General features: G+C 33.8%; 1 protein-coding gene across 1 annotated transcript; it reads left to right on the top strand.

Annotated features, from left to right (window-relative positions):
• The first annotated feature begins 299 nt into the window (after nt 1–299).
• Nucleotides 300–2730, top strand: LOC108818110 (heavy metal-associated isoprenylated plant protein 33). Its single transcript, XM_018590977.2, has 3 exons — nt 300–463; nt 555–630; nt 768–2730. The coding sequence occupies exons 1-3, from the start codon at nt 434–436 to the stop codon at nt 2393–2395; spliced, it is 1734 nt and encodes a 577-aa protein (XP_018446479.2). The 5' UTR covers nt 300–433; the 3' UTR covers nt 2396–2730.
• The last annotated feature ends 9106 nt before the right edge of the window (nt 2731–11836 follow it).

Genomic DNA, 11836 nt, shown 5'->3' with positions numbered 1-11836 from the left:
TTGCCCACCCCTACTTATAAAGGTTGTGTAAATATATACCGGAAAATCAAATCGGTTTGATCAGCCGAGCCGGGTACAGCCGATGAATAGTTGTAATACTTCGGTGCACGCAGATTTAAAAAAAAAATATCGATTATGGGAAAATAAAAATCAACGGTGAGGATCGTCAGTTACTGGAAATATAGCGGGACCCACGTATCTATTATGGGAATCTTTCTAATATAGCGGGACCCACTTTTCTCCATACTCACTACACCCCACGCCTCATTATTACTACCTCTCCCTCTCTCTATTACTATATGTAATTCATAATCGTTTTAATTCTCCTTTACATTTGCTACGTTCTTGATTGTGCACATCTAACTTTCAGTTTCAAGAACCAGAGGATTTTCTCAGATCTTGCGAGGTAGAGTATATTTCAAATTAAAGAAAAATGAGTAAAGAGGAGTTTATGAAGATACAGGTTTGTTTACTCGCCACATTATTTCTTTTTTTTTCTGTTAATGGTAATCTTCTTTTACTAATACGAGAGCTTGCTCTGTTTTCTTGTGTAGACTTGTGTTCTTAAAGTGAATATTCACTGTGATGGTTGTAAGCAGAAAGTGAAGAAAATTTTGCAGAAGATTGAAGGTAGAGAAGCTAGAAAAGAAAAGAAAAAAGATCTCAACTTCTACATTTTGACTTTATGAATATTTTCATTTTAATTCAGATTTTGACTAAAGATTTTGATTGACTTAGAGGCTATGTTGTTTTTGGCCCTGAAACAGGTGTTTTTACGACAAAGATAGACGCAGAGCAAGGGAAAGTGACAGTATCTGGAAACGTAGACCCTTCGGTCCTGATCAAGAAGCTCTTGAAATCCGGTAAACATGCCGAAATCTGGGGAGCTCCAAAGGGAAATGGCACCAATCAGAACCAACCTAACTTGGCCAATCAGCTCAAAGGCATGCAGATTGACCACGGCGGCAAAGGTGGCGGTGGTGGTGGTGGCGGAGGTGGTGGCGGTGGAAACAATAACAAAGGCCAGAAGGGAGGTGGTGGTGGTGGCGGTGGCGGCGGAGGTGGTGGAGGAGCTGGCGGCGGTGGTGGTGGTGGAGGAGGAGGAGGTGGGCCTCCGAAGATGTTTCTTCCACAGTTAACTCCACAACAGATGCAACAGCTGAATCCTCAGCAACTTCAACAGCTTCAACAGCTTCAGCAGATGAAAGCGTTCCAAGATATGAAGCTTCCTCCTCCTCAGTTAAAGGGACCAGGCCCTGGCTCTGTTCCCATGAACAAGAACCCTCAGAATCCTAATCAGAAGGCTGTGAAGTTTGATGTTCCTGAAGACGATGATGACGATTTTAGTGATGATGACGAGTTCGATGATGATGAGTTCGATGATGACGACGAGTTTGATGATGAGTTGGACGATGATGAGTTTGAAGACCGTCCTCCACCTAACAAGATGAAGCCTATGATGGGTGGTGGTGGTGGAGGTAACATGATGATGCCTAACATGATGTTGCCCAACGCTCACAAAAACGCCGGTTGTGGTGGTCCTGGACCGGCTGGAGGCAAAATTGTGGGTAAAGGAGGACCCGGTGGTGTCCCTTTTCCTGTACAAATGCCTGGCGGCGGAGGAGGTAACGGTGGTAAGAAAGGAGGTCCCGGTGGAGGTGGTGGCGGTAATGTGGGGAATCCAAATCAAGGCGGAGGAAAGAACTGCGGTAAAAATGGTGGTGGTCCTCCGTTAGATGTAAAAAATGGGGGAGGTGGTGGTGGCCATAACGGTAATAATAAAGTAGGAGGCCAGATGATAGGTGGTCCCAACGGAGGCAAAAAGGGTGGTGCTGGTGGTGGAGGCGGAGGAGGACCCATGGGTGGAGGACTCCCACCTGGTTTCCGTCCAATGGGAGGTGGCAATGGCGGAGGACCTCCGAACATGAATATGCCAATGGGTGGACCAATGGGTGGTCCAATAGGTGGTCCAATGGGTGGTGGTCCTGGTCCAATGAGTAACAATATGCAAGCGGTTCAAGGATTACCTGCGATGGGTCCTGGAGTTGGCAGCAGCTCAGCCGCAGGAGCCCCGCCAGGATATTTCCAAGGCCATGGTGGCGCCGGAGGCGGCCAAGACTCAATGCCGGGAAATCCTTACTTACAACAGCAGCAGCAACAACAACAACAGCAATACTTAGCAGCGGTTATGAACCAGCAAAGAGCTATGGGCAATGAGCGGTTCCAACCAATGATGTACGCTAGACCACCACCCGATGTAAACTATTTACCACCTCAACCGCACCAACAACATCCTTACCCGTACCCGTATCCATACCCTTATCCTCCCCATGGTGGTGATCAGTATTCTCATTATTTCAATGACGAGAACACATCAAGCTGCAATATTATGTGAGCAGACAAACAAAAAAACAAAGCTTTCCATGGTTTGTGTATCCTTCCGGTCTGTGATTATACATGGAAATGGGGTTTTTCTTAATTATTTGGGGTTGTTAGAATCCTTCTCTTTTTTCACTCCAACGGATCGAATCCTAAGTTATATTAGGATTTATTTCTAATTTGTGATAGTTCTTTAGTAATATATAGAATGATAATATAAAATCAAACAAATATTTTATATTGCAGTTCTTGTTTTTTTTCTCTGGGTTCTTGCTTTCTTAATGAGATCCTAGTGTTCATAGTTGTTTATATGTTTCCGAAATTATTAAACATGGAATGTATTTTCTATTATAGTGTATTTACTCATGATCTGTTATTCTTAAAAAGAATAACCCGGATGCGTTGAACAAGTTTGGTACATACTAGATACCATACCCCTTCTGAAATTAAAATATGTGTATTTAGTTATATCTATCTAATCTATTAAAAGTGAAGTACAAATTAGAATTAACCCTTAGTTTTCCTAAATAATTACAAGTCTATGCCACTAGATTTTTTGTCATTTAATTATATTTCTGAAATAAAATTATGGAATCTTACCAAATATCTAAACTGATAATTTTTAAACGTGATTATAAAAATATCTAAACTGATATTTTTTAAACGTGATTGTAAGAATCTTTTTTAACCAAATATTCTAAGAATAACCTTCCATATTCTCATTGTTCACTAAATCACTTTCCAATATATTAAGCAAAAAGTACATGTTAAATATTCGGTGAACATTAATTTGTTTTCTTAAATTAAATTTGATTTAAATACACTTCATTCACTTTTCATTAAATCAATGTCAAAAATATATATTTTTATCAGCTTATTTTATTGGACTAACAATTAATGGAAATTATAATATCAACTCTTCATTTAAAAAATCTGAACGAAAAAGTAGCACCAAATTTGAACCGAAACTGGATAAATATCCAAACGGATTTACATTATTTAAATTTATATGTTATATTATTTTTATACGTTATTATTTTTATTTTTAGATTTAGGAAAATTTAAAGTATATATAAATTTTGAAAATTTAAAAAATAATTTAAACGGGTTATCCAAACCTGTAAAGATCCGAATCAAACCGGACAAAAATTTATAAACAATCGAATACAGCTAGAATCTTTAAACTCAAAAAAACTCAAATCTGAATAGATTTTAATCAAATTCGTGTGAGTATCCAAATATCAACTTCTAACTTAGTCAATGTAAAACGATCAAATATTATAAATATATCATTTAATATAAAAAAAAATAGAAAATTAGTGCCCGTGCGGGCGCACGGGTCAAGATCTAGTTGACACTTATGATTCAAAATAAACTCTTTTACATTTTTAAAAAGTTTAATGTTTGTTTATTTTCTTTTTTCAAATTGGGTAAAAATAATGGAGTAATGGAATTGGAATTGTCCCACCCACTATTATTTTAGATCATTTTGTCCATTTGGTTTAGCTTTAGTCTTTCGCTTTTATTATTAGGTTTGAATAGATTTCTAAAAAGAAAGAGATTACAAAGACTAAAGTAAACAGATCAGTTGTATTTTTAACAACAACAACAACAACAATAAAAAAGCTATAAGAAACGCTCAGTGTGAGGATGACAACATCTGCTTTTTAAGATACTTGTTTAGTGAAAAGAAAGTAATACACTTCATATTTCTTGATCGATATATTTCATTGATACTTTATCGCATAATTTGGTTGCAGTTTAGCGGTTGCTTGCGATAATCGTTAAGGTGATTAGTCTTTGAGTTGCTATGTGTGATTTAGGCCGGCTCAATCTCTTAACAACTCATAGCTTATATTGGAAATAATCATCATCGTCATCATAATCATTGTGAAGATGTTATTGTTGTGAATGAAGTGATCAAGGATGAGGATTATGATATGGATGATGAGTGGGACCTATATATGTGAAAATTAAATGGATGCTTGCGGCAGCTATTAGTGATTTGCGTCACAGACTCAGCACACGTTTCTTCTCCTTATGCTTTTTCTGTTTTAAATGTTTTCGATGCATAACACACAAACTTATAAAAGAAGCGTTTTGGATTCGTCAAGATTTTGCTTCTTTCATACGTATTCTGTTTTTTATTTCTTTAAAGGTTCTTTTATTGTTTGTTTTAAAACTCTTGCATTCGGCAGTTACTAACACGTATTTGTCTTCCTATTAAACATAAATCAGATTAATTCTTTGTTTGGACCAAAGTAACGTTGTAATGAGAAAATAAGTAAGGCGCAGAGGTTGCCCAAAAAAAAAAAAAGTAAGGCGCAGAACGGTCTGCTCGAAGTCCGACACTTGTTCATAGCTTGTTGGCTTTTACAGCTCTAAGCCTCTAACATATCCCCGTGGGCCATGGTGAATCACTAAACTAGTAGTAAAACTGCGTTTACATTTTACCAAATTAAACGGGTTACGGTTGTTGACAAATCAACCTATCTTTTCACTTTGGGTCCCATAGTTTCATTTCATTTAGACTAAAAGCGAAAAAGTTAATTTTAGTGTTCCTATGCGTTTAATGTTTTTTTAATTCAAGCATTTATTTGGATTTTAATTCGCGTAAAATCATCAACCTAAACTGCTGGTAAGATGTCCTCGTCATTTTTAAAGCTATTGAGGAAATAGACACTTATACATTCTGAGGATAAAAATTTATAGTCGCTATAAAAAAAAGAACTACAACAATCACCTATAAATCTACAAATTTAACAAGCTTCATTTATCACCATAACCTTTTTATAATTTCTTTGCCAAAATTTTGATAACTAGAGTAAATGAAACTGAAGAGGTTAAGCTTCTGTTCCAAGCTGAGCTAGTCAGATAACTTTCGTGTTCAGTAGCTGTCCAGTGATATATTGCCAAGTCATCAACATTGAATTATTGAGCGTTTTTAACGTCTGCATCATAGCCGTCCGATTGTAGAACCCACAGACCAGATGGCGCCAGAGAGAAAGCTTCACTATTCGAGGAGACGCGTGGGACCTGAGTTCCTTCACTCACTCTGCTTGCTCGCCGGTTACGAAACCGCGCGAACGACGAGTGAGTTATGAGATGACGTGATGTTATGGTTAACGCCGTTAAATTGCCATGTCACATATAAGGGATTAATATTTTTTTTAAGGTCACGTAATAATTTATAAAAGTTGGTATGCTTCATAATTACTTTCAGAGAGAAAAAAAAAAAACAAAGGAGCTTTATCAATTAAACACAAATGTTCCCAATTCGTACCATGGATACCTGCATACCGTTCGAATTGCGGGCACTAGCCGATTCACCATTTTTTAATTTTGGAACAAGCCGACGTTTATGTTATTAGAAACACGGTAGACCATCCCCCACTTTATTTTAAGTTCTATATTTTTTTAAAAAATAGAAAAAATCTATTATAAAAGTGAATTTACTTCAATGTATGTTTTTATAATATAGTTCCTCTATTTATAGGAAAAATATAAAAAATTGCTATTTTATCTCTAAATATAGATGCAAAAAATAGGATTCTTCTATATTTTTCTCTAAAATAGTAGAATTCTATTATAGAGACATACATTGGAACAAATTCACATCTATAATAGAAATCTCTATTTTAGAGAAAAATATAAGGTATATATTGGAGATGCTCTTAGTCTAGTTTGCACTCGTCGATTCACTTATTCGTGACTTTAACTTAATTTTTTTTAATAAAAAATAACCATCGTGGAGGCTAATCTGAGTTGATCAAAAATTTAATGTGACCAAATTTTTATCTAAATACTAAACAAGTAAACTGTAAAGAGACATTCCAATATTTGGGGAACGTCGGTCTCGGTTAGGTTGATTTAGATTTTCGAATTTTTGATGTCATGTTCATATATTCCATTCGATTTTACTAATTATCGGGTCGGGTTCGGTCCCGTTTCTTCCGAATTCGGTTCGGGTACGATTGTATTCAATGTTTAAAATCCTTCAAAAATGTATTTTTAAAGCTCAAAAATTAACAATATTTTTTTCAAAATATAATAAATTATTTATCAATATAATTGAAAACTAATTTAACTATCTAAATTAATTAAAGTATTCAAAGTAACAAATAAAACAAACTAAAAAATAATTTAAATATTCTAAAATATTTAAATCACCTTAATATATAAAACATTAACATGTTTAATTAATTTCGGATATCTTCACATCATAGTTCGGATTTCGGTTCGAGTTATAAGTACTTTGAGTTGGGGTAGAAGTGCTCCTACATTCCAATACAGGTCATATGAACTGGAAATGATATCCGTATCCACAAAAAAAAGTATTCAGATCCTTATTTTTAACATAGAAGAACATCTCAAATTTTCTCGTACAAATTTGAAAAAAAAAATCCAATATCATATAGAGCTATTTAGCTAGAAATACATAAAAGCAAAGATATTTAGGCATCCATGCACAAATCTTTTTTTAGGTAATTGGTTATATAAGGCAAAACCAATTTACATTCTTCTCCTCTTGCTCAATAGTGTACAAGTCATGGTATTCAATGTATAGGAGAGCATGAACTCATCATCAACTTGAGTTCTTTCTATACTCTTCATTTCAATCACAACTACTTCAAAACTGCTTCCTTCTCTTTGAAGAGTCTTTCTTGTAGTCTCCACCTCACCTCTTTCTACACTCTTCTTGTAGATCTCTCAATTTTAAAACCAAAACCAAAGTGTGAAAATCATTGGGAACAAGAACAAAGACTTTATTATCTGAATTTACATTTATGATGTTTTAACACACTTCTAAAATAATCGATTAAACAAAAGACGGTTCCGCAAACTTAGTAAGTGTAAAGCATAATCAAAAACAAAGGTGAGAGAGTGTGTGTACCTTTAACTCCTTAGAAGTAATGACACAACAACAACAAGAAGTCAATACGTTTTGGCCAATAAGGATTTGTGTCGGGTTTGTTTTTTATTTCTTCAAGATCCATCAATCAAAACAAATGTTATTTTTAAAGGTGATAACAACAGTGGCAGTGGTGTTTAATTATATAGAGAGGTGAGTTTCAGATCCTTATCAGACAGTTGGGGGAGGAGTAGAGAAGATATAGCAGAGCCATCAGACCCAGCAGACCCTAGCCGCAGCAGTTGTGACTTGAGCTCGCCTTCTCGCAAGTCCGACGATCTATGTGCCTCTCATCAATCCACCATTCATGAAAGTAGGTTGGGCTCGAGGTTGCAGGTCTCGGACAGGACGTCAATGAAGAGGGTGCTGCCGCGGAGACTCTGAAACAGAAGCGTTTTGAGGACTTTCTCGGTGGAGAGGATGAGGTGGCGTTCGCAGAGGTCGTGGAGATCTGTGGTGAAGAAAGAGACGCCGCGGCGGGCGTAGACGGAGTGATCAGATCGAGAGTAGGCGAGGAGGGTGTGGCCTTGGGAGACTAGGATTTCCGCGAGTAATTGGCCGTAGTTGCGAATCCGATGATGGCGATTCACAGAGGAAGGGGGATTGAGCTGGATGGATTGGAATCGGAGAGGGAGAGACGAGAGATGGTGGCGGTGGGATTGGGAGGAGAGGACATGGAGATGGAGGAGAGAGAAGGAAAGGAGAAGAAAAGAGACGACGCAAGAGAAAGAGAGAGAATGAGACAGCTAGGGTTATTACCGAGAATTCACAGTACCTTTTCCATATACCTAAATAATCTTTTTTTATGTATATCCAATGCAATTGCTCTATCATATATATATATATATGTATAAATATATAAACAATGCATCAGGCTAAATTTTTATTAAAAAGTTAAATTCCATTATACTTCTAATTTTATTTTTGTTATTAAAAAGTTATACGCTATGTTGTCAAATATTAACAACGAAAATTATTGTCCAGTCCGAACTCCTCATAACTAAATTATTTGTATATATATATATATCTATATATATATATATATATATTATATATTTAAAAGTCTTTGCATAACAATCAACTGGTTTAAAATTAAATGATACTCCCTCCGTTTCATATTAAGTGTCGTTTTAGAGAATTTTTTTCGTTGCAAAATAAGTGTTGTTTTAGAGTTTCAATGCAAAATTTATTAACTTTATTCTCCATTTTATTTTTTATTGGTTGAATTGTATCGGTAATGATGTTTTTATATTGAAAATATGCAAAATTAAATGTTTTCTTAATCCGTGTGCACAAGTCTAAAACAACACTTATAATGAAACAGAGGGAGTATATACTTATGATTTTTGCCGAGATAATTCCCACCTTTGTATTTCGATGTGAATAAAATGGAAAAAGATGATTTAAAAGGGCTCCCTGACATTCTTTATACTGTATAATCTTTCCCTGATGTATTTTGACATAAAAATAATGAAAAAAAAAGTAGATGGATCTGAAGGAAATAGAAAGAGAGTGCGTGGTATTGAGAACCCCGAAAAGAGATTAATGGAGAAGGGAATGAGCACATGGATATACTTGTTTATGTTTCCAATGATGTAAGAGGGAATATTACAAAATAACAAGTCAAATCTGTCTTATTTGGAAATCAAGGACTCATGAATCGTTTGATAGCAATCAGCCAATCAAGCGGGAACTCTCAGAAAATAAAGTAAGAGCTTTCAACTTTTTTGTTTCAAAAATATCTAAAGAGGAGGGTTTCATTTTAATCCCACACATGTCGATTTAACATGAGCGAATGGTATTATACTGAATAATTACATGTTTTCCGAACCTCTTCTAGTGTATATATAGTATGTATATATATGTTAAGTTTGTTGTCCAGAAAATAAAAAATGTTAAGTATAAACTAAGCTGTATAAAGTTCTTTGAAAAAGAAATGAGAAACTTACAAAGTCTAGTGCTTTGAATTTTATATGTTATTTTTGTGGTTAACAAAACACAGGGGACATCGATCTTAATTAAAACTAGTACTATAAGCTAATTTCAGGTTCGGTCTAGGAACATTTTCGATTTATCTTAGTTGATAGAAATTGCAATAAAGGTGAAACATTCCTTTTATCTCATATCTAACGGGAAAACGACTATTTCATACCAAATATATTGTGATATGTTCGATTCATATCCGATTTATATGATCTTATAAAATTATACCTGAATTTTCAAAGATTTAAAATAACATATCTGATGTTTTTTTATGAAATCATACATTAGTCATCACATCAGCTATCATGTTATTTAATTTTGTTGACGGAGATACTCATTAGCTAATTTTTCTCACGAGAATGTCACATGTAGAATTTTTAATACTTTTAACACATTTCATATCTATAATGTTCTTTGAAATTATGTTTCAATGGAATTTGTTTTTAAAATACCATGTTTTCGTTTGTGAAAATTTTCCGTTTTGTAGAAATCTGTTACGTATATACAATATCACGTTTTAGTTTTTTTTTTAAATTCCTTTTTATATATGTTATTTGAAAAGAATTTTAACAGAAAATAATTTAAAACTAGAATTTAATTTTAAAAATTATCTTAAAAATATCTATTATGTTGTTTGATATTATGTTTTAAAGATAAATTTATATTTTCAAATATGAATCTTATTATCTAAGAGATTTCATTTTATATATATAAAATATGCCATGTTTTTATATTTTATAAATATTTCCTTTATATATATGATTTAAAAGAAAGTAGTGGTATTAGTTTATTTTTATTATTCATTAAGAATATCAAACCATGTAAAACACGGATGATGCAAATAATGAATTTATATCATTATATGTCACATTTGTCACATTGTTACGAAAAAATTGTTTACAAATACATTACTTAACAAATATTTTATATAACTTATTAAATATTAAAATGAAAACAATCATCCGTGCGGGCACACATCAGAATCTAGTTTATATTAAAACTAGTTCCCAATTTATTTACCTATTTAGGATTATATATGTCAAACTACAGTTATGTTTACTACTTTGTTTCATGCTGTATATGCGCTAATACACCCTAAGAAAAGAGATACATTTCATTTGACTCGACATAACCCTTCAATCATGGTCCAATACTAATTTTATACTATATACATTTTTTTGCTAATTTTTAAGTATGAACGAAACTCTATGTTTGATAATAACATTATTCCCATGAATTGTATTAACTAGCAAAATATTTTTACTTAGGACAAAGAATACATCTTCACTGACTTCTAAGGTAGTTTACGCATTCGCTTTGCCTCGGTTAAGACTAAAATTTTATTCCACTCACACTTACACTTTGTGATCAGTGGTCCAATGTCAATCTCTAAATAATGATCAGTGGTCCAATGTCAATCTCTAAATAATATTTACCAAGATAAATATCTTACAATAATACTACTATAAAATAATTAATAATTTCTGAGTAAACATTTTTAAATAGTTTCAAGCAAGTGAGCCCCACTTTTCTCCATCCTTCAACACCCCACGGCTCACTATTAACACCCCCTCTCTCTAGGTATTACTGTACGTGATTCATAATAGTAGATTTTAGTCTTCCTTAACCGGAAAATTAAAAAGAAAGTATGTTACAAACAAAAACAATCAATTTATCAGGATATAAATTAATACATTGGCGGATGCGAACAAAAAAAGAAGAAGTTACTGGGTACAAATGTTTGGGCATGTGAAGCAGTGCAGTAAATAGAAGTTAGATAAAGTGATTGGTACGAAATGTTGTAACTTCAAAAAGAGAGATCACAGAGAATCTGAGGACTGTAATTGCACAAAACCCCTCGATGACTTTGTATGAAAACGACACCACCATGTAAAGAGACAGGAACAGCAAGTGGATCATGTGAGTGATTGCACAACATCATCCAATGGGTCGTTTTAAAAAAATTGCTGGGGAAAGTTATACTTGATAACGTTTTTTAGTAGTTGTGTGTACACATTTTTTCAATTGGAATGTTAGGTTATTAAGCTTTTTGCACTGAGATGCAAACTATTATTGGTGGATAGATATCTTGTGCTTTTGCGTTGCATTGTTATAGTGGTTTGAAAGTGGATTCTCAAAGTCTTGGTTTACCATCCAGTCACTTTTTGAAGGTCTCCTTTTTGAAGCCATCAAGTTTGGATTTTACATTGTTGAGAATGTTCATTATAATGCTCTAAACAGTAAACACATCAATTTACTTTTTTTTGAGCAACACATCAATTTACTATGAATGACAAAAGGTGTGTTATTATTCACGTGATAAACAAGTAGAAATAAATAAATGTATACATCTTTATCATTGAGTTTTTCTTAATAATTGCATAAAATTTTAAAATCATAATTATTAAACGCCATCTCTTTTTATTTCTAAGGAGCAATCAATTGCATCGTACAATGAACATAGGCTTCCCACTATTATAAATAGTTGTTGATTTGACAAATTGATTTAGCAATTACTAATATAAGATATAACAAGACGGCAATATATCAAACAAACTGGGC

Source organism: Raphanus sativus, chromosome 7 (assembly GCF_000801105.2).
Source record: "Raphanus sativus cultivar WK10039 chromosome 7, ASM80110v3, whole genome shotgun sequence".
Lineage (NCBI taxonomy): Eukaryota > Viridiplantae > Streptophyta > Magnoliopsida > Brassicales > Brassicaceae > Raphanus > Raphanus sativus.
This window is presented reverse-complemented; position numbering and strand designations above follow the sequence as displayed.

Bases quoted from the DNA above. Each gene is read 5' to 3' on its own strand.
- LOC108818110 (XM_018590977.2), top strand. From the start codon at position 434: ATGAGTAAAGAGGAGTTTATGAAGATACAG. The intron at 464-554 runs GTTTGTTTACTC...TTTCTTGTGTAG, and splicing joins AGGAGTTTATGAAGATACAG to ACTTGTGTTCTTAAAGTGAA. The intron at 631-767 runs GTAGAGAAGCTA...GCCCTGAAACAG, and splicing joins AATTTTGCAGAAGATTGAAG to GTGTTTTTACGACAAAGATA.